Genomic DNA, 24,339 nt, shown 5'->3' with positions numbered 1-24,339 from the left:
CACTTCATATTCATCAAAGGAAAAATCCACCAAGATGAACTCTCAGTCCTCATCTTCGATTGGTTTATATACAAGTGTGCAATTTCTAGGCTTGAAAGTAAAATGATGCTATCTGGTGCTGGATAGAGGAGCCTTATTTTTTATTATGGCAGCTTGCTATTTTTGTAACATGCTGATTTGGTTGAACACAATAAAGTACAGTAGTAACTGATCTCCCCCTCTTCCTGGATGAGTGAGGAGATGATTAAATGTTGATGTCAGCATCCATGAGCATATTCAGATGAGCTTCTACTTCTGTTGAAAAGGATGCTGTGTTTGATTGTGGTCCGAAGCTTTGAAGCACTACTTGGCATCTCCTTCCTTGGAGGTCTCACTATTTTAACATAACAGATTTGATAGCTTGTTGGTAAGGTGAGGTCCAGCTTGTCTCCACTAGGTCATCTTCATGTGAATCCGGTGGTTATACAGTTTTGTTCTAGGGATATTTCATTTTTTTAATAACGGTTTTAGCTGACATTCATGGAGAGAATGAATCCTTAGAAGTGTGCCACTAGTGAAAGGAAATCCTGTCTAGAGTATGTTTCTTTACAAAGCCGTGTCACACCATCCTTTAGGCCCTCTGCTGGAAAAGTAGAATCAAGTCTCAAATAATGCCTTTTAAATTGTATCCTCTAGTATTATAGATGTAGGACAGTACTGTATCATACCTCTGTGGATGTAAAATAGCTTGTACCTGCTTTATGATACGTAGTAGTGACCGTGCTTTATCAGAGCTGTTTTTAATGATGTTGCTCAGAATGTTTTCTTTCCAGATGATGATTGAGAAGCTAATTTAAAAAAAAAATGGTGCCAGGTACCACAAGAGTAACAGAACTGTGCTGTTTTCTCGGGTTTTGTTTTTTTACTTTTTTTTTTTTTAATGGAGTGTGCTGGATGTCTCTACAGTTTTGTTCAGATGACTGCAGAACCTGGAAAAGCTGTTGCTGCTGTTGATGCATAACACACTGCTATTATTGGTCTTTTTATATAAATATAAATATATATATACAGATATACAATTTGAATTTTTTGAAACTTTACCTGTGCTGTCAACTTTCGAAAAAAGTATCCCCGTTTACTGTGTTGAGTTGGCATTGTACAGAAATTAACAGCCATATTGGTCTAGAAATGTTGAACTTAAGTTTTTTCCATTTGTACAGGGGTAACACACTGTATTAAATATGTAAGGTCTTATATACGTGGGTTTGATTACAAAAACTAATAAAGTATTCTCTAAATTAAAAAAAATGTAAATTTAAAATAGAAGAAAAAAAATGCAGAGATTTGCCTGGCTATAGGAGGTGTCCACTTCAAGCTCCATATCCTCAGGGGCTTTCAGCTAGGGTCATCCCCATATCCTCCCAGAGACCTCCCCCATTCCAGATTTCTGGCTTATCTCAGAGATGTCTCCTCACTGATTTCCCCTCTCTCTCACCACACCCTCCACCACCACCTATGCTATCTCCACATTTGATCCTCACTCGGGTTCTCCTCCCTACCACCTCTCCCATCCAATTGCTTCTCTCCAGTTTCAATGTCTCGGGGGCAAACCAACCCGCCCATAAAACTTTCAACCCAAAATTTGCCTACAAAGATGTGCATGGATAAAGATGGAGCAGAAATTAACAGAATGACCAATCAATGATCGCCCCAACTTGAGATCCACCCCATGGGAGAGAGCCAACTTCTGACGCTATTAACGAAGCTATGTTTCTAGACAGGAGCCTAACTGTCATGTGATGGAAAACAGATGCAGAGACCCATAGCCAAGTATTAGTCAGAGCTCTGGGAATCTTGTGGAAGAGTTGGGGGAGGGGGAAGAATTGAGGGAGCCGGAGGGGTCAAGGACACCACAAGACCTATAGAGCCAACTAACCTGGGCCCATGGGTCCCTCAGAGATTGACCCACCAACCAAAGAACATGAATAGATTGGATCTAGGACATCCCCTCCCCCCATATATATCAGACATGCAGCTTGGTTTTCATGTGAGCCCTCTAACAACTGGAGCAGGTGATGTCTCTGACTCAGATGCGGTTGCTTGCCTTCAGATCCCTTTCCCTTAGGTGGGCCTCCTTGTCTGGCCTCCCTAGAAGAGGATTCAGTTAGTCCTGATGCAACTTAATATGCCAGGGCAGGTTGGTACAATGGTGGTGGGATGGTAGGGTAGCGGCTCTCTTTCTTCTCAGAGAAGGGAAGTGGGGAGTTGAGGGGGTGGAGAGGTGAATCTGAGGGTAGGTCTGGGAGGAGAAGAAAGAGGGGGGCTGTGGTAGGATTGTAAAGCGAACAAAAATATTATTGAAAAAATGCAGAGTTTTGGAACCCAGTCCCGACTGATATATCTACAACACAACCTCTACTTAGAGGGAAGCCATGAGACCTTAACCCTGCACAAAGAGCTACAGCAGCTAAGGAATGCTGAGATTGTAATGTTATATTTAATATATAAGGTATATATGTATATATGCATGTAACAATGTAAAAAGAGGCTATGAATTTGAATGAGAGCAAGGAGGGTTATATGAGATGGTTTTAAGGGAGAATGGAAGTAGAAATAATGTAATCATCTTATAATCTCAAAAATAAAAGAAATAATTCTCCAAAGGCATTACCTTCTCTTTCCTCTTTTCTCTCTTTATCTACCAAACAGCTGTCATGATTTTTAGCTTGCCTGTCCTGTTGCTTTTACCTCAGACTCCAATAGAATGGGACTTAGGCTTCCTTCTGAGTCTATTTTTAAATTCTTTTTAAAAAGAGAACCCCCAAAGGGAATTTGGATCCCTTGATTTTTATCATCCTTAAAACCTAACTGAAGCACTGACGTGTTTTGAGTTTTGCAGTATTTGCTTTCTCAACATTCTTTAGAATGGAGAGTTTGGAGCCCAAAGTGATGCTTTGAATGTAGCCTCAGGTGGAGCTGTGAAGAAGTTGGTAAAGCGAGTTAGCAAAGGAAAAGGCTGAAGCACAGCTGATGGGACTAGTACTAAGTCAATCTTCCCTCTGTCTGTGTCCAGCAGTGTACTTAACCTACAGGCTCTTGAACTGTCTTAGACCCTCAGCAATGGAAATGGACTCATAACTGGGTATCTGCAAAGTTGTGCTTCAATTTTTCCAAATTAATCACGTGTATTTTCAACTAATACCTTCCTATTAATCGTGAAAAAACATCAACTAGGTTTCTTGAATTTGAATCGTTATTTTGTTATAATAAAATTATGTATAAAGATATATCAGGTGTGAATTATATCAATCTAATTAAGAATGTATAATTTATAATCCAACTGAACATACTAATATGTACTAATCTTTTTAATATATAATTGCACAGAAATACTTTGCATATTATACTACATATATATTTATTCACATGTTAATAGAAATTATTTTTAAAGAGTATTAACCACTGATTTCCAATGTAGTTCTAATAATTGCATTTAATACTTGTGTCATAAATGCACCATACAAGCTGAGTATCCTTTGCTCAAGATGTTTGAGATAAAATAAATTGGAGATATTATTTTATACTGGAATATTTACATATGTATAATAATATATCTTGGGAAAGACAGTCAAGTCTAAAATGTCACAGTTACTTTATACAATATTTTATACAAAGTGACTGCATTTCAACTGTGACCAGCTGTGTAGCGGCTTATGTTTTCATGTTAACTATGTTATCCAAAAACTTGCTTACAGGACTACAGGAAACCTGTCCCCAGATTGTTTTTGACTGGTTAATAAAATTACTGGCAGTCAATGACTGGATAGAGACAGAGGTGGGACTTTTAGGGTTCCCAGGAAGGGACTGAGGAAGGAGGAAAAGGGGATTCTGTCATGATAGGGATATAGAAGATGACCACGCAGAAGGTACCGGAAGGAGAGATGGCTGAAATGTAGGTACAAGGGCCCCAGGAGGGTTGCCCAGCAGGGTCCAGGGCAGCAAACATGAAATATAGATTTAGTAAATATTAACTCAGGAATACTGGAGGGGAGTGTGTGTTAGCTGTGTGGAGTTAGAAAGTGGCCCAACCACTGAGACTACATGTGTGTGTCATTAATTCGTGAATTCAAAACACTTGGGCAGGTAAAGAAGGCATGCACACCCACCGGGCACATAGAACAGATTAAATATATACCACTACACACATGAGGTTAGATGTAGACTTTTCTACAGATGATGTCATCCTAGCATTCAAAAGTTCCATATTTTAGAAGACTTTGGATTAGAGCTGCACTTTCTTCAGCCTAATTACTATTATCAGAAGTACAATTAAAACAATATTATTTCACTTCTACACTCAATAGTAATATCTTCATATATTTAGCAAAAGAAAACTAGTCATAATAACTCAGAGGAAAAGTCCAAGAATCTCTAATTTTTGGAGAGTGAAAAAATGTTACAATAAGTATGTAAATTAGTACTGCACAATAATAAAAGGGGGTTGATGGTTTCACAAAAATGCATACACGAACATCACTAATAATATAAAGCCAAAGAAAACAGTTCAGAAATATCATAACTTGTGTATGATGTTATGTCAAGAAATTGATTATCCCTGAAGGCAGAAGAATGAATAGAAACAGAAAATGAGCAAAAAAAAAAAAATCTTTTAAAATGCTGGTAATGTTCTGTAAACATTCATTCAACAGTATTAGTTCATACTCATTTATTTTTCAGTAAGAATATTATACTTAGACTTTAAAATAAAAATAAGATGCTGCTGATATACATGGTACATTTCAATAAAATTTACATTAAAATGACATTGGCTAAATTCCCGAATTATTTTGATCATGAGCTGTGACATGGAAACATAAGCCAAAAACCAAACCAAACCAAACCAAACCAAACCAAACCAAAAAAACCAAAAAAAAACAAATAAACAAAAAACACTTCATCCCCAGGTTGATTTAGTCTTGGTGATTCATTACAGCAAGTGTAACCATAAGACATATATCTAAACACGAATAATTAAATCATTATTCAGCAGGAATTGAATAGATTAGATAAAGAGATAAAGATGTTAGCTCTGCCAACCCTTCCTTCTACATGTGTCTAGTGCAGCACCATAATAAACAGAACTTTTCATCATGGCTTCTCATCAAAACCTGCAAAACATTATTCTTGCCATTGTCACCTTCCACCACTGGGAGGTTGCCTTTTACAGTCAATAAGTTCTGTCTAAGATTAGGGTTAGAAATATAGCACCTTTTGTAAAAACTGCCTTTCAGGGCAGATTATTTAAAATAAACAACCTTAGATTATTCAGTACTATTCAGTACCATTTATATCCTGCCAAATAAGCCAGGGTGGGCTTATTTATGTCAGTTAACTGATGAGTTTAGATTAAAGGTTATATAAAGCTGAAGACGTCCCTGGATGGAAAATGAGGACCAGGCAGAAGTTGTACATCCCAGAAGTCACTCTTACAAGAACAGTCAGACCTACCTAGGTCACAGAAGCTTCCCTGTGTCTAAGGAGATTGAGTCTAAAATGGTACAGGTTGGAGGAGTTTCAGGAAAGCCTTATATTTTAAAATATATTAGAGAAAACAGGTAAGATACTTTAAAGTGTCTGAACTCCTCAAGGTGTTGAAGTCCCTGAGCCCCTCCTGTGCTCTGCTCCTGAGGAGAATGCTCTGCCTCCGTGTCTTCCCTGGTTTGACACATTATGTAACGCTGTAGTAAGAATGGGGAAAACCATTGGGAGGGCGCTACCACTCACACCTGTGATTCCAAGTAGATGCAGAGTTCTGTCTACTCTTAGCTCTAACCCAGGTCTCTCCTGGATTCTCAATCTTCTTGCTGAACTTCATCTCAGCCTCGAGATGCATTTATCCAACAGCCTAGACTACCAACTGACCCAAATCTCAAATCTCTTCAACATGCCTGCACACCAAACCAGTGTTAACTCTTCCTTGTCTCTGAGTTCATAGGGGCCATGTCCATCATCATAGCCATCTACCAGCCAAATCTTTGCTTTTGAGCACTTACCCACAGCCCTCAATCTTGTTGATTGGATTCCCTAGAAAAAGCAGACATTGGGTGATTGTGGGAAACTCAGGCATTCTGCAAGTTGTCCTTACACAAGCCACAGCATGACTCTTTTCGATGTGTGTGCGTGTGTATGAAAGGAATGTACGCAGATGTAAAGATGCTGGACATGCCTCTTCTTTCCAGTAGACTTCAAAAAGTTACCAGTGTCTAGACTACCATGCTTTCTACTTCCTTTTTCCAAAGTTTGGGGGAAAAGGATGGTTCCTTTCCCAAGAAGAAAACAAGGGATGGTGCTCTGCTTTTATTTCCTAACAAATAAGCAAGGACTGTTGCAGTTTGTTGCAGTTTCCTCTCCAACCCGAATCGGCCAGTAAAAGAAAACGCAACTCAATTAATATGAAAATAATCTAGCATCTAGATTGGGCAGATCTACCCTACACTGTCCTATTCCTAGCTCCCAAATCCCTCATCCCTTGCACCTTTTATTTGCCAGGTCTCCAGCTTCTCCTTCTCCCATGACGACTCTCCCCTCGCTTCTTTCCTTTCTCCTCCCCTGACTCCTCCCCCTCCTGACTCCTCCCCTCTCCTGACTCCCCCCCTCTCGCTCCCGACTCCTCCCTCTGCCCAAATCTCGAGCTCTTGCCTTTATTTTACAAATTCAGAGAGAACTCCAAGGCAAACCACAACATTTCCTCCTTTTTGTCCAGTTAAAAAACCTTTTCCCTATACATATGTGAACCAAATATTATTATCATTCTGCAATTTATAAAACCAACAATACACTCATCACCCAGTCCATCAATTTTGTTCATTAACCATATCATCTATACTAAAAACTATACCTGACTATATCCTGGTTCTAGATCCTATGCCACCTGAAAACCACCCTAACAGATTTATCATCTTTCTCAATACTAAACCGCTTGGGTTGTCTATGAGACTACCAGTCTCCAACCACATCAGAAATCCAAGAATGATTAATATTACCTGAAAATATGGGAAGCACAAAACATGGCTTCCAAGCTTAGCCAATTTATAGAGACTGCTGATCACCTGGACAGTCCCCCTATTCCTTAATATGTCGGAGCATCAGTCTTCAGCCTTCTGGCCCAGGATCATCTGACAGACCTTTGTAATGCAGATTTTGAAGGGCTGATCACCCTGACTTGGCAGAGATTATCAGTCGACTATTCTGCATAATTTATCCTTTTCTGGACAGTGTTTTGTCTGTAGATGAATTGAAGCAATTTGCTAAGTGGCTGTGTCACCACGATATGAGCAACTCCATTGATGCTCAATTTCTTCTTCGAGTCTAAGGGGTCCTGTCAGGGGCAGACAGGTCTCTAGTCAAATGATCTAGACGAAGAAATGTCCATAAACGGGTTATTCTGTGGACTTCTGACGCCCTTGAAGATTTCCTATCTATATAGGCGTTTCTGAACTGTTAAGCATAGACTACCATTGGCCCTCTCTAATCGAAGTATTTCCAAAACCCATCTAAACTGACTCAGAATCATGACTTTGCTATCTGGTCTTTAGCTGGTACTGGTTAATCAACTAAAAATAATGTATAATAGCAGTTATAGGACTGGGTCTAAGACTTGTATTCTTAGATGCATAGTGGAGGCACAATGCTTATGTTAAAGTAGCAATATTAATCTCAATTATAAATCAATAAGAAAGTATACCAATGAAAACCTCGCATTTGTGTAAAATGCATTCTATACCAATGAAAAGATTGCAGCTTCAACTTTGTATCAATTACAAACATTTCTATCAATGTAAGATATAGCTGTAAAATTTTGTTTAAGAGTAAGCTAATCTATCCCTGTTTGTCTATTTCTCTAACTTCTATGTATTACTATATCACCCCCCTTTTTTTTAAAACTAAGGATAGAAAAGAGGAAAGGAAAGGTAGCAATCCCTGAGTTTACATTCTCTAGTTCCCCCTGCCCAAAGCTTCATTTGTATAGTATCCCTTAAAAGAAAACATATCCACAGTTCTTAGAATAACCAGAACCATCCACCCCAACAGAAGGAACTGGGACGACGATCTTCCTCGTCTGCTTCCAGCTGAATTGGGGCGAAGAATTCCCTTCTGGGGCCCAAGGGGAATTAGGAAGAGTTGGCTTTGTCGAAGTAGAGCTAACTGGGATCTGCCTGCCAGTCACTCTGTGCTGAGAAAGTTCATTGCTTAGCTGACATCTTGACTACAGCTCTGGTATTTCTCTTTGAACATCAGATAATGTGGGCTTTTGGAAAAAGAACAGTTGCTTCATTGAGTAAGAAAAATCTTCAAAGTGATTTTTCAAAGCTCACTTGTGTCAAAGCTGCAGCCTGTGTCTGGGCATAGGCTATATGTAGTCTTGTTACACAAACTTAATTCACAGACAAACCCTGTTCTGTTCCTTGACTCATACGGATGTTTCTCAGGATGATATGCAGGTGTCCCTTTCAGTTTCCCGACCATATGTGCCTGATGCCTCCTCACATGATTCATGTATCATATTACACTACCCTTCTTCCTTACGATCATTGAAGAGTCACAATGAGGCTTCGTGAGGCTCTACTCTAAACAGAGGCTATATCCATCCTGCAGACTTGTGCAAGGCACAGTAGACATCTGTGTGATATTCAACATTTTCTTACCTTCCTGGAAAACGTCGTCCAGGCTGGAGGGCTCAGGATCCAGTGTATCCTGCAGGGTAGCTGCTGCTTCCTCTTCCAGGACCTGGGTTTGCCAGTTTCAACTTTGTCATAGCCAGGCCCTTCATTTCTCCCAGGATGTGGGGTTCAGCACTGATGCCTCCATTGTTTGAACCCACTTTCAGGCCTTCCTACCACAGTGACACCTTCCTGAAAGTTGAAACATGGGGAAAAAAATCTTTTACCCTCACTTCTTATCAACTCCTCTAAAGGCGACTGTCTAATCTTCTGTCATACAAAGAGCCTGCTCCCCGCCTAATCAGGAAAGAAATGGTGCTATCCATTTGCTGCTTCAACCCATCCACCACTGAGACACTCGATCTTCTGGGTTCAGACTCCATCTTAGAGACCCTGACCTAAGGTTGAACTCAAGTTAACTAACAGGCCTGTACCTAGCACCAGTTTCCAGCTTACGTCCCCACCTCTCCCCAGACCTCTGTCTAGCACCAGTTTTCACGTTATTCCCCAACAAATCTGCACCCCCAGGTTATAAGCCTGTCTCTGGCACTTTACTTCCTAACAACCACCAATCAGGAAACCACAGAAGTTAAATTTATGTTTGGCTCCCAGCACCAACCAATTATGTTAAAGGCCACAACGGCCCCCCAGTCAGATGTGTGCCAGGATGGATGCTCCCCTGTTGTCTCTGTAGATGCTTGTGTGAAACTAAACTGCATCCTCCAGGTCTCTTGCACGAGGCTCAAGCTTGAGCTTGAATAAAGAGGCCCTAATGTGTTTGCATCGGAATTGGCTCCGTGGTGGTCTTTTGCGGTTCACAAATGCTTCCTGGAACACCACCACCACCAAAAAAGGGGATGCCTGAAAAATATCTAAGTGCCAGGTCAAGTTTTTCAAGTTAGTAAGTCTAAAAGCTTCAAACATCACAGGTGTCAAGGGACTCTGAGAAAATGTTTTGACTTAAAGTATCTCTACTTCTTGTGGTAGCTGAAATGCTCTGTTGGAAACATTAGCGCATACCTGTAGCTCTAGAACTTAGAAGGCCCAGGCAGATCAATCTTAGCCACAGTTCAGTACAGACCATGTTTAAAAGAATTGTTTTCTTTACTCTTTATAATTTTGCATCTCAGAATCTACCATTGAAACAAAAATATTTGAGGAACTGGGGAGATGCCTCAGTCAGTTAAGTGCTTGGCACACAAGTATGAGGACCTGAGTTCAGATATCCAGCACCCACATATAAGCCAAGTACAGGGGTAGGTCTCTAATTTCAGCTGGCAGGATCGATCTCTGTAGTTTGCTCTTTGGTTAGACAGCTTAGTTGATTCAATCAGCTTTAGGTTCAGTGAGAAACCCTATCTCAAAAAATAAGGTGAAGGGAGATTCAGGAAGGCATTGCCATTGCCCTCTGCCCCCCTCCAATTAATGAAAGGGAAGAAAAACAAAAATCTTTAAATCCATACTTCATTTAATCCTGGTGGAGATAGATTTTTAAAGTTTAGGATTGGCAAAATCTAAGAAGGCCAAATTTCCACAAAGAAATGTGGTCATAACTTTAGTGCTTCTAACTTGCCTTTCTTTTTTCTGAATTTGTTTGGTTTTCTAGGAAACACATGGGATTTTCCCCCCAGGAAAAGAAAAGGAAAAAACTATAATTAAAAACAAGAAGGCACTGAACTTACTGCCTTTAGTAATCAGCAGACCACACCTTCCGCATGTCACTTTCTAATTTGTGATTTTCATATTGACTGTGAATTACTTAGCCTGTCGGTGCAGTTATGACTCCACAAACTGATGGTTAATTGGACACCTTTGCACTCTTTTCCAAAGTGTATAATGCCTCTAGGCACAGAACTTGAGAAGAGTCATGGGAAGAATCAATCAGCTGTCCAGACAGAGCTTGGAAGGCAGGAGCTAATGTGCACAGCCGCATCCCGCATAGTGCGTTGGTTGGTAGACTTGCGACAAGATCTTTTCAGATCTTGTACTTCCGTCCTCTGGAGCTGCCACACACAGATTCATCTTCAAAATTATGTTTCGAATCGTCAAAGGCAGAGAAAACAGAAGAGAAAAATAGAGGAATTTCAAGAGACTTCACTCGAGTCAAAGTTACTAAAGCAGTTATGCAGTTATTTTTTTTTTTTAAAGAACATCCTGGACACAAAACGTTCTTCTAGTGCAATAAAATTGTTTCAGTTGTTTTGTTTTGCTGTATACTGAGAAAAGACAATCTGTAATTATTGTTGTCTACTCTAGGCCCCTTCGCTTTGGGCCCAGTCCAGAATTTTTCTTCTGGGGAAGGCAGCTTTAGCACTGTGAGATGTTTCTGCACTCCCTTTCTGCCTTTTAGGGAATAGTCAGCCACTTAACTAAGCTCAGGACAAAGAAAAGCTACAGAAACGGTCAGCATAGGAGACTTGCTAGCGTTGGGCGATTTAGAAGAATCAGGAAAGAATTCAGGGAAAGCCTCTGGAAAGCCTGAAATTAGAATGTGTTTGCCTGATCCTGTCTTCCAAAATATTTAATTGGCTATTTCTAGACAGCCCAAGAAAAGAAAATGCCAAAACTTACTTGCTCATTTCTTTCATTTCTTCACACAAACCATAAGGAGTACTTGGTGCACAAGGACATTTCTGGTATTTAAAAGGATGGCAGCAATGGAAGAAAAACATGGGGGAAAGGAAGAACTGGGAGGGAGAGACAGGAGGGAGAGGTGAGGTAGAGATACTAAAGGAGGAGAGAGGGAGGGACTGGGGAAGAAATAAAGGAAGGAAAGAGGGAAGAGAAGGAAACAGGTGGAAAGAGGAGGAAAAAAAGGACAGAAAGAGAAGAGGGACACAAATAGAAAGGTCCATAGGACTGCTACACTGGACTCTGACTTCCTATTGTCTGTACCAAAAACACTGGAGACACCTTGTTTTCCCTACCTGGGATGGCAGGTAAAGATTCTCAGCACCATCTTTTTTTTTTTTTTTTTCTTTTTTCTTTTTTTGACTTCAATCCCTTTCATTTTTTTTTATTTTTTATTTTTTATTAACTTGAGTATTTCTTATTTACATTTTGAGTGTTATTCCCTTTCCCAGTTTCCGGGCCAACATCCCCCTAACCCCTCCTCCTCCCCTTCTTTATGCGTGTTCCCCTCCCCATCCTCCCCCCATTGCCACCCTCCCCACAACAATCACATTCACTGGGGTTCAGTCTTAGCAGGACCAAGGGCTTCCCCTTCCACTGGTGATCTTACTAGGATATTCATTGCTACCTATGAGGTCAGAGTCCAGGGTCAGTCCATGTATAGTCTTTAGGTAGTGGCTTAGTCCCTGGAAGCTCTGGTTGCTTGGCATTGTTGTTCATATGGGGACTCGAGCCCCTTCAAGCTCTTCCAGTTCTTTCTCTGATTCCTTCAACGGGGGTCCTGTTCTCAGTTCAGTGGTTTGCTGCTGGCATTCACCTATGTATTTACTGTATTCTGGCTGTGTCTCAGGAGAGATCTACATCCGGCTCCTGTCGGCCTGCACTTCTTTGCTTCATCCACCTTGTCTAATTGGGTGGCTGTATATGTATGGGCCACATGTGGGGCAGGCTCTGAATGGGTGTTCCTTCTGTCTCTGTTTTAATCTTTGCCTCTCTATTCTCTGTCAAGGGTATTCTTGTTCCCCTTTTAAAGGAGTGAAGCATTCACATTTTGATCATCCGTCTTGAGTTTCATGTGTTCTTTGCATCTAGGGTAATTCAAGCATTTGGGCTAGTATCCACTTATCAATGAGTGCATACCATGTGTGTTTTTCTGTGATTGGGTTACCTCACTCAGGATGATATTTTCCAGTTCCGACCATTTGCCTATGAATTTCATAAAGTCGTTGTTTTTGATAGCTGAGTAATATTCCATTGTGTAGATGTACCACATTTTCTGTATCCATTCCTCTGTTGAAGGGCATCTGGGTTCTTTCCAGCTTCTGGCTATTATAAATAAGGCTGCTATGAACATAGTGGAGCACGTGTCTTTGTTATATGTTGGGGCATCTTTTGGGTATATGCCCAAGAGAGGTATAGCTGGATCCTCAGGTAGTTCAATGTCCAATTTTCTGAGGAACATCCAGACTTTCCAGAATGGTTTTACCAGTCTGCAATCCCACCAACAATGGAGGAGTGTTCTTCTTTCTCCACATCCTCGCCAGCATTTGCTGTCACCTGAGTTTTTGATCTTAGCCATTCTCACTGGTGTGAGGTGAAATCTCAGGGTTGTTTTGATTTGCATTTCCCTTATGACTAAAGATGTTGAACATTTCTTTAGGTGTTTCTCAGCCATTCGGCATTCCTCAGCTGTGAATTCTTTGTTTAGCTCTGAACCCCATTTTTTAATAGGGTTATTTGTCTCCCTGCGGTCTAACTCCTTGAGTTCTTTGTATATTTTGGATATAAGCCCTCTATCTGTTGTAGGATTGGTAAAGATCTTTTCCCAATCTGTTGGTTGCCGTTTGTCCTAACCACAGTGTCCTTTGCCTTACAGAAGCTTTGCAGTTTTATGAGATCCCATTTGTCGATTCTTGATCTTAGAGCATAAGCCATTGGTGTTTTGTTCAGGAAATTTTTTCCAGTGCCCATGTGTTCGAGATGCTGCCCTAGTTTTTCGTCTATTAGTTTGAGTGTATCTGGTTTGATGTGGAGGTCCTTGATCTGCTTCGACTTAAGCTTTGTACAGGGTGATAAGCATGGATCAATCTGCATTCTTCTACATGTTGACCTCCAGTTGAACCAGCACCATTTGCTGAAAATGCTGTCTTTTTTCCATTGGATAGTTTTGGTTCCTTTGTCAAAAATCAAGTGCCCATAGGTGTGTGGGTTCATTTCTGGGTCCTCAATTCTGTTCCATTGGTCTATCTGTCTGTCTCTGTACCAATACCATGCAGTTTTTATCACTATTTCTCTGTAATATTGCTTGAGTTCAGGGATAGTGATTCCCCCTGAAGTCCTTTTATTGTTGAGGATAGCTTTAGCTATCCTGGGTTTTTTGTTATTCCAGATGAATTTGCAAATTGTTCTGTCTAACTCTTTGAAGAATTGGATTGGTATTTTGATGGGGATTGCATTGAATCTGTAGATCGCTTTTGGTAAAATGGCCATTTTACTATATTAATCCTGCCAATCCATGAGCATGGCAGATCTTTCCATCTTCTGAGGTCTTCTTCAATTTCTTTCTTCAGAGTCTTGAAGTTCTTATTGTACAGATCTTTTACTTGCTTGGTTAAAGTCACAACGAGGTACTTTATATTATTTGGGTCTATTATGAAGGGTGTCGTTTCCCTAATTTCTTTCTCGGCTTGTTTCTCTTTTGTGTAGAGGAAGGCTACTGATTTATTTGAGTTAATTTTATACCCAGCCACTTTGATGAAGTTGTTTATCAGCTTTAGTAGTTCTCTGGTGGAACTTTTGGGATCACTTAAATATACTATCATATCATCTGCAAATAGTGATATTTTGTCTTCTTCTTTTCCAATCTGTATCCCTTTGATCTCCTTTTGTTGTCTGATTGCTCTGTCAGCACCATCTTTGATATGACTATTTTATGTTCCTCTCATCTTTGAAGCTCTCATTCAAATAAGTGAATTTCTTCTCCACCTCTTTTCAGCCTTAGTTTTTCTTACACCTCTCTCTCTCCTTCTCTCTCTCTCTCTCTCTCTCTCTCTTTCTCTCTCTCTCTCTCTCTTTCTCTCTCTCTCTCTCTCTCTCTCTCTCTCTCTCTCTCTCTCTCTCTCTCTCCCTCCTTCCCTCCCTCCCCTCCCTCTCTCTAGGTATTTGCTACACTAGACCCACAAAGACACACTCAACGTGTTCTCAACCCATTTCTTCCAGGAAGCCAGATGTGGCTTCTGCAGTTGGTGTTAACCCTGTCTCTGCATGACTTCCCTGCTTGACTTTTCCTTTTGGGTATTATCATCAACATACATTACACTTTTATTAATTTATCTTATGTTTTGTTTCCTCTTCTAATTGGAACATAAACTCCAGGGTCAGATGTATTTGTCTGGATTGTCCACCGCTGTCTTTCTAATGTGTAAACCAGAATCAAACATGTTGTTGGCTAAACAATACCTCATGAGAGCCTAGTGCCTTAACAAGTTATCACAGACACACTCAGCATGCAGCTCCAAGGCTCCCATAAGCTTTAAATAAGTGCTAGGGACAGAAAGTTGGGGAACAGAGAAATGATCGTTCTAAATCCTGTTTCTGTTCTGAGAGTTCCTGCAATTATGAACAGCATTTGCATGTGCCTGACAATGCCTTTTTCTTATCTGGACATCCTTATTCAGACTGGTTACTTATTGCAACTACCTAAAGCAAAGTGGATATGGAAACAGAATGCTTAATGCTTTAAAAGTTACAAAGGAAGGGTCACAAACTGACTGCAATTACAGGCAGCAGAAAGACACACACTAAGAGCTCTAACACACATTGCAAAGAACATTCATTTTCTGGCAGTTTGGATGAGAATGAAATTACTTTAAAAGACATCTATGGTAGGGGCTTGGAAGGTGTCTTAAACTCTAAAGTGTTTGCCATGTAAGCACAAGGACCTGAACTGCATTCTCAGAACCAATATGAAAAAGCTGAGAGCTGGACCATATGCTCTTAATCCCAACACTGGGAGTGGACTTAAGATGATTCCTGGATCTCACTGGTCAGACAGTATAGCAAACTCCAGAGTAAATGTAAGATCCTATGTCAAGATTTATGGTGGAGACTAGTAGAGAATCCCTGACCTTGACCTCTGGCTTCCAACATACATGTGCTCATGCATGTCTGTGTGCACACACTCCTGCATCCCCCACACCCAGTGATCTCAAGAGAGAAGACGCAAAGGAACTAATCTTCTCAAATGTGGATTTGGTGTGGAAAATTAAAATAGAAAGTAATTTTCCCTAATTGTTGTCATGTCTTTGGGACATCATGAATTGTTCACAAAACATTAAATGGACCTACTGTGAAATGGGTAGCAATATTGGGCAACAGAAACAAAGGGTTTGGTTCATAGTAACAGAATGAAAATATTCTGCTGGGAGATAAGAAACTAGGTTCTGTTTCTGGGAATCTGAAGGATGTGGCAAGTGATATCAGATAAACACACCAGCAGTGAGTATGTCACAGAGAAATGATAGATGAGTACAGATACAGCTTTGGAAGTTTTTGGAGGGAGGCTAATAGAGACATGGGGATGGAAATATTTTCTCCAAATGTTCCAGTCATAACAATAGTCATCAGACAAAAGTGTGTTCCCATAATATGCTGGAACATGGTCAGAACACCGGCTACACAGCTTGACAACCTGAGTTCAGTCACTGGAATCCAAGGTGGAAAGAGAAAACTGATGCCTCTGACACCCACACCCCCAACACACACCATACACATGCGCACAATGATAATGAAAATACTACTACTAAGTAAAAGCTGAAAAATATGAATTACCGATCACATTCACATCATTTCTCTGATCAGTTTCTAGCAGCCAGCATGTGTGCTTTTGTCAAATGTAAAAAATATATAGCATGTCTGTGTTAATTGGACTACTCTTCCTTGGGCCCCATGACAGGGCATAGTGTATTGCTTTTTAATAGAGATAATTTAGCAAATATTGTACTTGCTGAAGAGCAAGACTCATACTTGTGCTGGGAAATTTCCCTCAATTTGTTTATGTCATTGAAGTGGCACAGACCCACCTGCTTCTCTCCGTGGCTTCAAATCTTCTGTGTGTATACTGACTACCTTGTAGTGAATGGATGCTATATGGGACCATATTTCTGTACTTTAGTTCCATAGTGGTAACTCAAGTCTTTTAAATTTTAAAGTTCAAACTAGAAAATTATGGTATCTTTAGAAAATAACTTTCCATTCTAATTTTTCATTTCCTACCCAAAAATTTCTCTGAACTTTGACTGCTACCTCCCTTGATGCTAATTTATTATAACATTGGCTGTACTATGCACAATGTAGAGAGAGAAGGTGGTGACCTGTATATTTTATCTTTTGTTTTTACCAATAATTCAAGAAAAGTGCTACACAGGATCTACTTACTTCTTGTCTGAATTTCCCAAAAATCTAGACATTTCTCTAGAATTTTTTTTCTTGAATTATTTTCCATAACCTACCAGGAAGTCTGGAATTAACTACAATCAAATAGAGTAAGAGAGGATGTTCTTTATTCTGTGAAGAGTTTATAGAAGTAGGGATGAAGTCACATCTGTGACTTACGATCACAGAATTGTTTAAGAACTGTGACTGTGTCCTAATAAAACATCAAATGCAATGCCTGTAGCAGTAGTGAGGAAACTGTTGAGAAAGTGTCATCATTGCTGAATTGAGAACATTGTCTACGTCCTGCTGCATTGCTAGGCCATGTTCTAGAAGATTCAGTTGCAGTTTCACAATATACTGACATGGTGAATCAAAGGAGCAGGGACTAGTAATAACTGATTTGTGTAGCGCACCTAATATTTATCCACAATATGCCCTATAAAATACTTCACTTAATCCTGACCAATCTTTAGAGCTAATCATTAGCACCTGAAGTTCAGAGAGAATGTCTTATTCAAGGACGTGTATTTAGATATTTAAAGGGCTTGAATTTAAGCTTGCATTGGTTTGACTTCTTGTACAGTCTTTACACAAATACTGGAGTAATAAAGTAGCCTATTGTCATCCAAGTCTCTGCAGATCATACACTCTTGTTAACAATTCCTCTAGGCTCTACCCAACAGTTACCTAGTAACAGTTTGTGTCTCCACCTGCCAGGTCTGAACCAGGCACTTAAGACCGCTCTGGTTACCTCTCTGTCTCTGTCTCTGTCTATCTTCCCTGCCAACCCCATAAGTCTGAAATATCTCTTCCTTTCTTCCTCTCTCCTCTCCTTTTCTATCCTTCTCTGTCTCCCTTCCTTTCCCTGCCTCTACTCCTTTCAAGGTCCCCTCTGCTCTTCAACACCCACCAACAATAAACTTCCTTCTGTACTAGGCCTGCCTCCCTCTCTTCGCATCATGCTGCGTTTCATAAAACACGAGATTATTTTAGTAATCTCTGCTTTACTTGGTGTTCAGCTGTCTATTTTATAATCTAGTGGAGGAGAAACAGCATAAATCTAACACATTGTGTAGATCACACATTGAGCTGTGTGATGATCACGGCAAAAGAAGTTTTGCTTTGTTTGTGTTACCAGCATAGTTTTCCTCTTGACTCTTTCTTGGTGATCTGGAAGCAGACTAATTTCACTTGGGCTTTTAAGTCAGTTTTCCAACAATGTTCAACTTGGGATTACATGAGAATTCTTGATTGCTTTCAGATTGTAGAATTAGAATATTTAGCAGCGAGTGTAGAAAGGCATGGAACTAACAAAGTTAACAACAGTCACAGCCCTGTGGCCAGGCTCAGCACAGGCCTAGTTACTGAATTGCTGGATTTTTTTTTTTTTGGAACAGTCTGGGAAATCTTGTGGAAAAAGCAGGTGCAGCTGGTGTAGACTGTGCTGTATTCAGAGGACCAGGAGCAATAGTATCTATCACCCACTACTAACTGTGGACTTATCTTTTTTCCTAAGGCAGAGGTTTGAGTTTTATTTAAAACTGGAAATTGTGGTTGATGCATTTCTCTGGGATGGGATATATTAACAATGTGCCAAATGGACTGCTGCTGCTGCCTCTCCCTCACCCGCTTCTTCCTTCTGCCTCCTCCTCTTCCTCCTTCTCCTCTTTTTTATATGTATTGAAAATAGACCTTTTTCATATAATATATCCTGGTTACAGTTTCCCCCTCCCTCTACTCCTCCCAGCTTCTCCCCACCTATCTTAATATTTAAATATAAAAAATGGGCCTACCACTGTGAAACTGACAGATAACAGCTCTGCCTGTATATGGTTCCGTGTAGGGATGTCTTTAAACCCCCAGGAACATTTCTTTTTCTTCACAGTTTCATTTAGAAACTCAGGGAAAGAAAAAAAAATGTAGACAGAGCTTGGAATTAGAGTATCCTTGTTTAAAATCACAGTCTGTCCACTTACACATGTGAGTTTTCAGAAAAACCATTCAACCTCTCTGTACCTAAGTGTTTTCAATATGTAAACTGATAATTGCCACACATTTTGGGTTATTGGAGATAAATTTTAGGTATTATATAATAAATAATATGCAAGGTTGTTATTAATTTTCTCTCAATATAAGCCAGTCTAGTTTTATGAATAAGAAGGGAGACAAGAAAATGATCATTAGGATACACGAGAGTGCACCACATCAGGGTGTTAAAGAGAGGTGCTCACATTAGGCAGAGATGAACTGTGAGAAAAATAATCCCTTATTATTTTCTATTTATTTGTGTGTGTGTGTGGTAGATATTTACATGTGCATGTAGCCACATGTGCACCCAGAGAGGCCAATGGTCTATATTTGGTATTTTCCTCTATTGCTCTGAAAAAGACTCACTAAATTTGGGATACACTGATTTGCTAGGCTTGCTGGACAGTAAGTCCTTGGGATTCTTTTATCTCTACTACTTCAGCATTAATAACAGATTACACCACCACCTCCTCTATCTTTTACATGAGTCCTGGGAATCTGAATTCAGATCCTCATCTAGCTTTACCCATTAAATTATTCTTTGTTTCAAAAGTGCCTATCTTTATATAATGTCCAGAAGGACCAGAGAGAAATCTAATCCTGGACACTCGTTTTAGAGTAAAGGAAACTAGGCAGAGATAAGAAGGGGTAAGGAAAGATGAGGGAAGGAGTGAGGAAGAAGGATGGAGGGAGGAAAGAAGGGAGGGAGAGAAGGGGGAAGGAGAGAAGGGAGGATAGAAAATAGGACTCACAAGTTTGTATCTCAGATATGTTCTTTCTTCCTTTTATCACATAGCGTTCTTCCTACCACTCTCGGGTTCTAGATGAGTCTTCAGTGCTCTGGATCTCCTCCACCAACAGACCAGACAGGCCTCTCTTCTCTATTTGTATGTTACTTATGCCCCAAGCAGTATCTGTGAATTGGGGCTGAGAGTGAGATCATGCATAAGAAAACAGAAAAAGGAAAGTTTCCATGATGTGGCCCAATAGAAGTACTACCTCCATAGCCCAGGCATAGTCTTACCAATTCAGAAGTCTGGGGAAATCCCAGAGCAGACAGCATTTCTCTGTGGACAGGGCAAATTTAACTTCAAGCCAGGCTGACCCTCTTCAAACTTACACATCAAAACCTACAACAGGCTGTTACATGGTAACTTCCTTCCTGTTTTCTAATCGTCAGTGTGGCAGTAAGAAGATCATTAGGTCAAAACTTATTCTTAGAATATTGGAGCTCTGAGACATCTATGACCTAAGGGAGCACTTCAGTCTCTGCTTCAGGGAAAAGAAAAAAGGACATCATTTAGTAAATAGTAGACGGTACACAATGTGATTTCTTTGTCTTTCTTTTTTCATGCCTTACAGCACTTCTGCCTTTGTTTCAGGGGGAGAAAAATGGTGTTACTTAGTAAATAAAAATAAATAAATAAGTAAAAAGCTAGCGTTATTTAGTAAATAGTAGAAACTATGAAATGTAACATGGCGGACTTCGTGCAGGAGGAACTGCAGTGGACAAGGGAGCTCCCTGGAGGTAGCCCACCATTTTGCACAGTTGCTATGGGTATATGGCACATAGGTAGACAGGTAGGCATATAGACACAGGGCTTCATCCCAGGATTGCTTCTTGCTACTGATGTGCCTTCTCAGCTTGTCGTTGCTATATTCCTTGGTATGATTCCATGTGGGGAAGACTCTCACTCCCCATAGCCTGGCATGACTTCCTGGGTGATAGCCCACTCTATTGAGCCATTTTCCTACAGATCAACATAAAGATGAATTTTTATAGAACAATGTTGTTTAGATGAATTAATGATTGTATGGAATTCATGATGTGATTTAAATAGTTTTAGGAGGTTAGAGTAATTGATAGAAAGTTTAAGGAGATGATTTAAATTGTTTCGCCAGAAACATAAAATAAAGTTAGAATTAAGAACAGAACATGCTCCCTCCCTTGTATAATGGTGAGGGCTGACACCACTATAAAAAGGAGGACAGTGAGCCTTCATGGATTATAAGCCCATAATTGTACTTGGAAGAGAAATTGCTTGGGACAAGTGAATGGTCAAAGAAAACATTTATTCTAGATTAGGTCTGAGTTCCTGGATCTTGTGATCTAGGGATGTGGCCACATGTTTTGCTGTACACTAGGAAAAGACAAGGTTATGGAAAAAGTAAATACTTCTGAGTATGAGATGATTAGCCATTTTACCTGAATGAGACTTCAAAAAAAGATGTATGGTGGATGAGGATCTATTTCTTGGTAAATACAGATTGTCAGCTAAGCATAGGGAAAAACTCGCCCTTATAGACATGCTTGCTTAAATCTTATAAATCATGACAGAAAAGTACTGCTTCGGGATTATGATAAACTTGTAGGAAGAAAGTTAGATTGGAAATATTTAGTTAGGTGTGAGTTTCAAAAGAAAAATACATAATCAATAATCTTGTTGTAATTTCCTTTTGCATAATGATTTTTATTCTATGTTGAAGAATATGTTTTTGTGGGTTGTTTTTTAGAGACTATGTAACTTGTAGCTATGATATAATCTTTTTCTTACATAGAGAACATTGACTTAAATGGTACAAAAAGGCTAAGAGAAAAAAATGAAGTTGTTAGGGTCAACTTGTTAGGGTTTAATCCATCCACCAAATATGTATGTATATGTGTATATTTGTATATGTATTTATATCTAAATATATGTGAAGTTGGTTGAGGCTTTGCTCCATTCATCCAGTGTGTGAATGTGTGCGTATATGTATATGCATGCATGCATGTATGTATGTATGTATGTATGTATGTATGTATGTATGTATGTATATGTGTGTGTGTTAAGTTGTTGGAGCTTGTCTTGCTTCATCTACTCATTGCATGTACGTGTGTGTGTGTGTGTGTGTGTGTGTGTGTGAGTGTGTATGATGCATGTGTATGATTCCACCTCCTCTTTCTTTTGTCTAATTGCTGGCTGCCTTCAGCTGCAGCCCCTGTCATCTCAAAAGAGGAAGTGGGTGTGAGACAACACACAGATATCTATACACACATCTGCACTGCCTCCGCCTCCTAGCCAGCCTCATCCTCTGCTATAGCTTACAAGACTGAAGAATAAAGCCTGTATTACTCATAAGCTTACGGACAGAGCCCAATCCCTGAAATGGCTGCTTGCTGTGAGTTCAGTTTTCTACACCTAGGGAGGGGCATTGCCCACTAGACAATGGGAATCTGGGAAAGTCTTCCTCCAATATAGTTAGAATCCACTCCTGTAGTCAAACATGCATAGAAAATGTAGAAAATGATTTAAAAATTAGACTTGTCTCTCCATAGAAATCTACTCACAGTTATCCTATAGATGAGGTTTTCCTCCTACCTGGGCTTTTCATAACTCTTTCATATTAAGGTAAATTCCCCAGAAGTTTTTTTCTTAAATAGTATTAGTGAAAGCAATTTTTATGCATTAATTTCTTTTTAAAAATTTTATCAGATTTATTTGTGTTTCTGTGCATGTTCTCTCTCTCTCTCTCTCTCTCTCTCTCATTCCCCCCCCCCCCATCACAGCCTGCATGTGGATGTTAGAGGACAGTCTGAAGAAGTCTACCTTCTCCTTCCACCATGTAGATCCTCAGGTCATCAGGCTTAGTAGAAGGCACCTGAACCATTACACTGTGAGCCATAAACACTCTGAGCCATCACACTGACCCTGTGTCCATGTCCTAACACTTTGCTTGTTATGCTTAAACCTACTTCAAGTCCCCTTATTCTAGGAAAGATTACTTTTCCGATAAGTTTTTAAGAATGAGACTTTTAGATTTGACTATACCCTGGAGCCATCTCCAGTTTGCTGTCTTTCAGTTTCAGGGACGCCGTATTTAACTCTAGAAGACGTTCCCTCTTTCACTGTCATCCTGGGTAGCTTTTAGCACCATTGACCATGCCTCCACGTGGCACAGACAGCTTCAGCCTCTCCTATTGGGCTGTCTTCTTTGTGTCTTTGGTCCCTATTCAGTCTAGACATCTCCTACCTCTTCTGGTTTTACTCTTTCCTTTCTGAATAATGCACTGCCTTAGCTACCTTTCTAGCCACTGTGATAAAAGACTTCTCGACAAAAGCAATTCAAGGAAGGAAGGATTGGTTTTGGCTCTTGGAAAAGTCACAGGAAGAGGTTGATGTAGCTGGTGACATTGCATTGAAAGCCATAAACACTTGTGCTCAGCTCACTTTCTTCTTTTTATACAACCCAGCATCTCAGCCCAGGGAAAGGAGCCACACACAGTGAGCAGGTCTTCGAAGCTCAACGGCTTATCCAGGTAATCACTTAACCGGCGTGCCCATTTCCTAAGTATCTCCAAGTCTCTTCAAATTGACAATTGAAGTTAAATACCTGTGCTTAACTCCAACCAAGGTCACCTGATATGGCCTCAGGGAGTTATATCAATCTAGGTTTGAGTAGCCGCAGCACAATCTGAGGCTGTGGCAATTCTATTGAGAGCAACCAGACTTTTTATACCCTTATCAAAAACAAAATATGATGGCAGTTGCCAGGATCAATGCAGTGGTAGTTGCCAGGGTACAATGACATTTGCAAGCTACACAGGGTACACAAGATTAATGTCTACAACCAATTGTCTGGTCAAGCTTCCTTGCTTCTTAGACTTCTGAGGGCAACAAAGAGGCCTGGATGCTTCACTGCCCGAGGGAGTGCATCAGTCTCTCAGGAACTGGAAGGCACATTGTGCTCCAGGAGCCATGGGTTCTAACCTGGAAAACCTATGATGCGTGCCTTTCAAGGCAGCTGGCCAAGCCAACTCTGGTTGCCTGCACACTTACTTATAAATGTTTATCAGAATAGTCACTGTACAAGGTACCCTCTCATATGCTCAATGGAGCTGCTTCCACATGTTCATTCTTTTTTAATTTTAGGATTGAAGTGAAAGTTGGGTTTCTTTTTAACTATGGCACCAAATTGCTTTTCAAATCCTAATAAGACAACCCCCTTGAATAGCCATATACAGTTTAAATACAGCTGTAACATGGTGGGAAAAGGATCAAATAAAGTTTTTGCTCAGAAAATTTAATTCTAGGAACATGATTCTCTTTTCATCTTTTTTCTTTAGTCTTTGAAAATGTCATGCATTTATTCATTGCATCTGAATCATATCCACTCTTTTTTTTTTTTTTTTTGGTTCTTTTTTTTTCGGAGCTGGGGACCGAACCCAGGGCCTTGTGCTTCCTAGGTAAGCGCTCTACCACTGAGCTAAATCCCCAGCCCCCATATCCACTCTTTATCTCCCATCCTCCAACTCCTCACAGGACCTGTAACTTCAACCTTCCACCTTCATAGTCTCCTTTTATCATTTACTTTTAGACCACCAACTCCAAGTAGTGTCACAATCTTAACGAATTATGCCTCTCCCTCCTAGAGCAGTCATCAGTTGCTAACTAGCTCCTCAGCTAGGGGTGGGCTCTTGGGAGTCCCTGCCCTGCTCCGTGCTGGAATATTTAACTGGATTGGTTTTATCTGTAGATCTTGCATGAGTAATTGCTGCTGTACTGGG

The 24,339-nt window shown here is 40.1% G+C and overlaps 1 protein-coding gene and 1 long non-coding RNA gene across 9 annotated transcripts in view; one reads left to right on the top strand and one right to left on the bottom strand.

The window, feature by feature from the left end:
* The window catches only part of LOC148004439 (uncharacterized), a 51,538-nt gene extending 31,612 nt beyond the window's left edge, over window positions 1–19,926 (bottom strand). The window contains exons 1-4 of one of the 2 annotated variants that reach the window (XR_015625030.1): window positions 19,819–19,919; window positions 19,547–19,721; window positions 10,382–10,721; window positions 7,631–8,891 (exon numbers count right to left, since the gene is read on the bottom strand). This is a non-coding gene — a long non-coding RNA (uncharacterized LOC148004439). Of the gene's footprint in view, window positions 1–7,630; window positions 8,892–10,381; window positions 10,722–19,546; window positions 19,722–19,818 lie in introns of those variants that run through there. The other variant, XR_015625029.1, reaches the window with a different exon arrangement.
* Window positions 1–24,339, top strand: part of Znf431l4 (zinc finger protein 431 like 4) — a 98,280-nt gene that overhangs the window by 67,020 nt on the left and 6,921 nt on the right. For 5 of the 7 annotated variants that reach the window (XR_015623697.1, XR_015623698.1, XM_087555300.1 and 2 more), the window contains 1 exon segment: window positions 23,026–23,091. Coding sequence is in view for 4 of the 6 variants with exons in the window: in XM_087555300.1 (XP_087411426.1) it covers window positions 23,026–23,091 (66 nt within the window). In the remaining 2 variants the exon portion in view is untranslated. 7 annotated transcript variants of the gene reach the window in all.

Source organism: Rattus norvegicus, chromosome 7 (assembly GCF_021556685.1).
Source record: "Rattus norvegicus strain SHRSP/BbbUtx chromosome 7, alternate assembly SHRSP_T2T, whole genome shotgun sequence".
Taxonomy (NCBI): domain Eukaryota; kingdom Metazoa; phylum Chordata; class Mammalia; order Rodentia; family Muridae; genus Rattus; species Rattus norvegicus.
The sequence above is the reverse complement of the archived record's forward strand: the minus strand, read 5'-3'. Positions and strand labels throughout refer to the sequence as shown.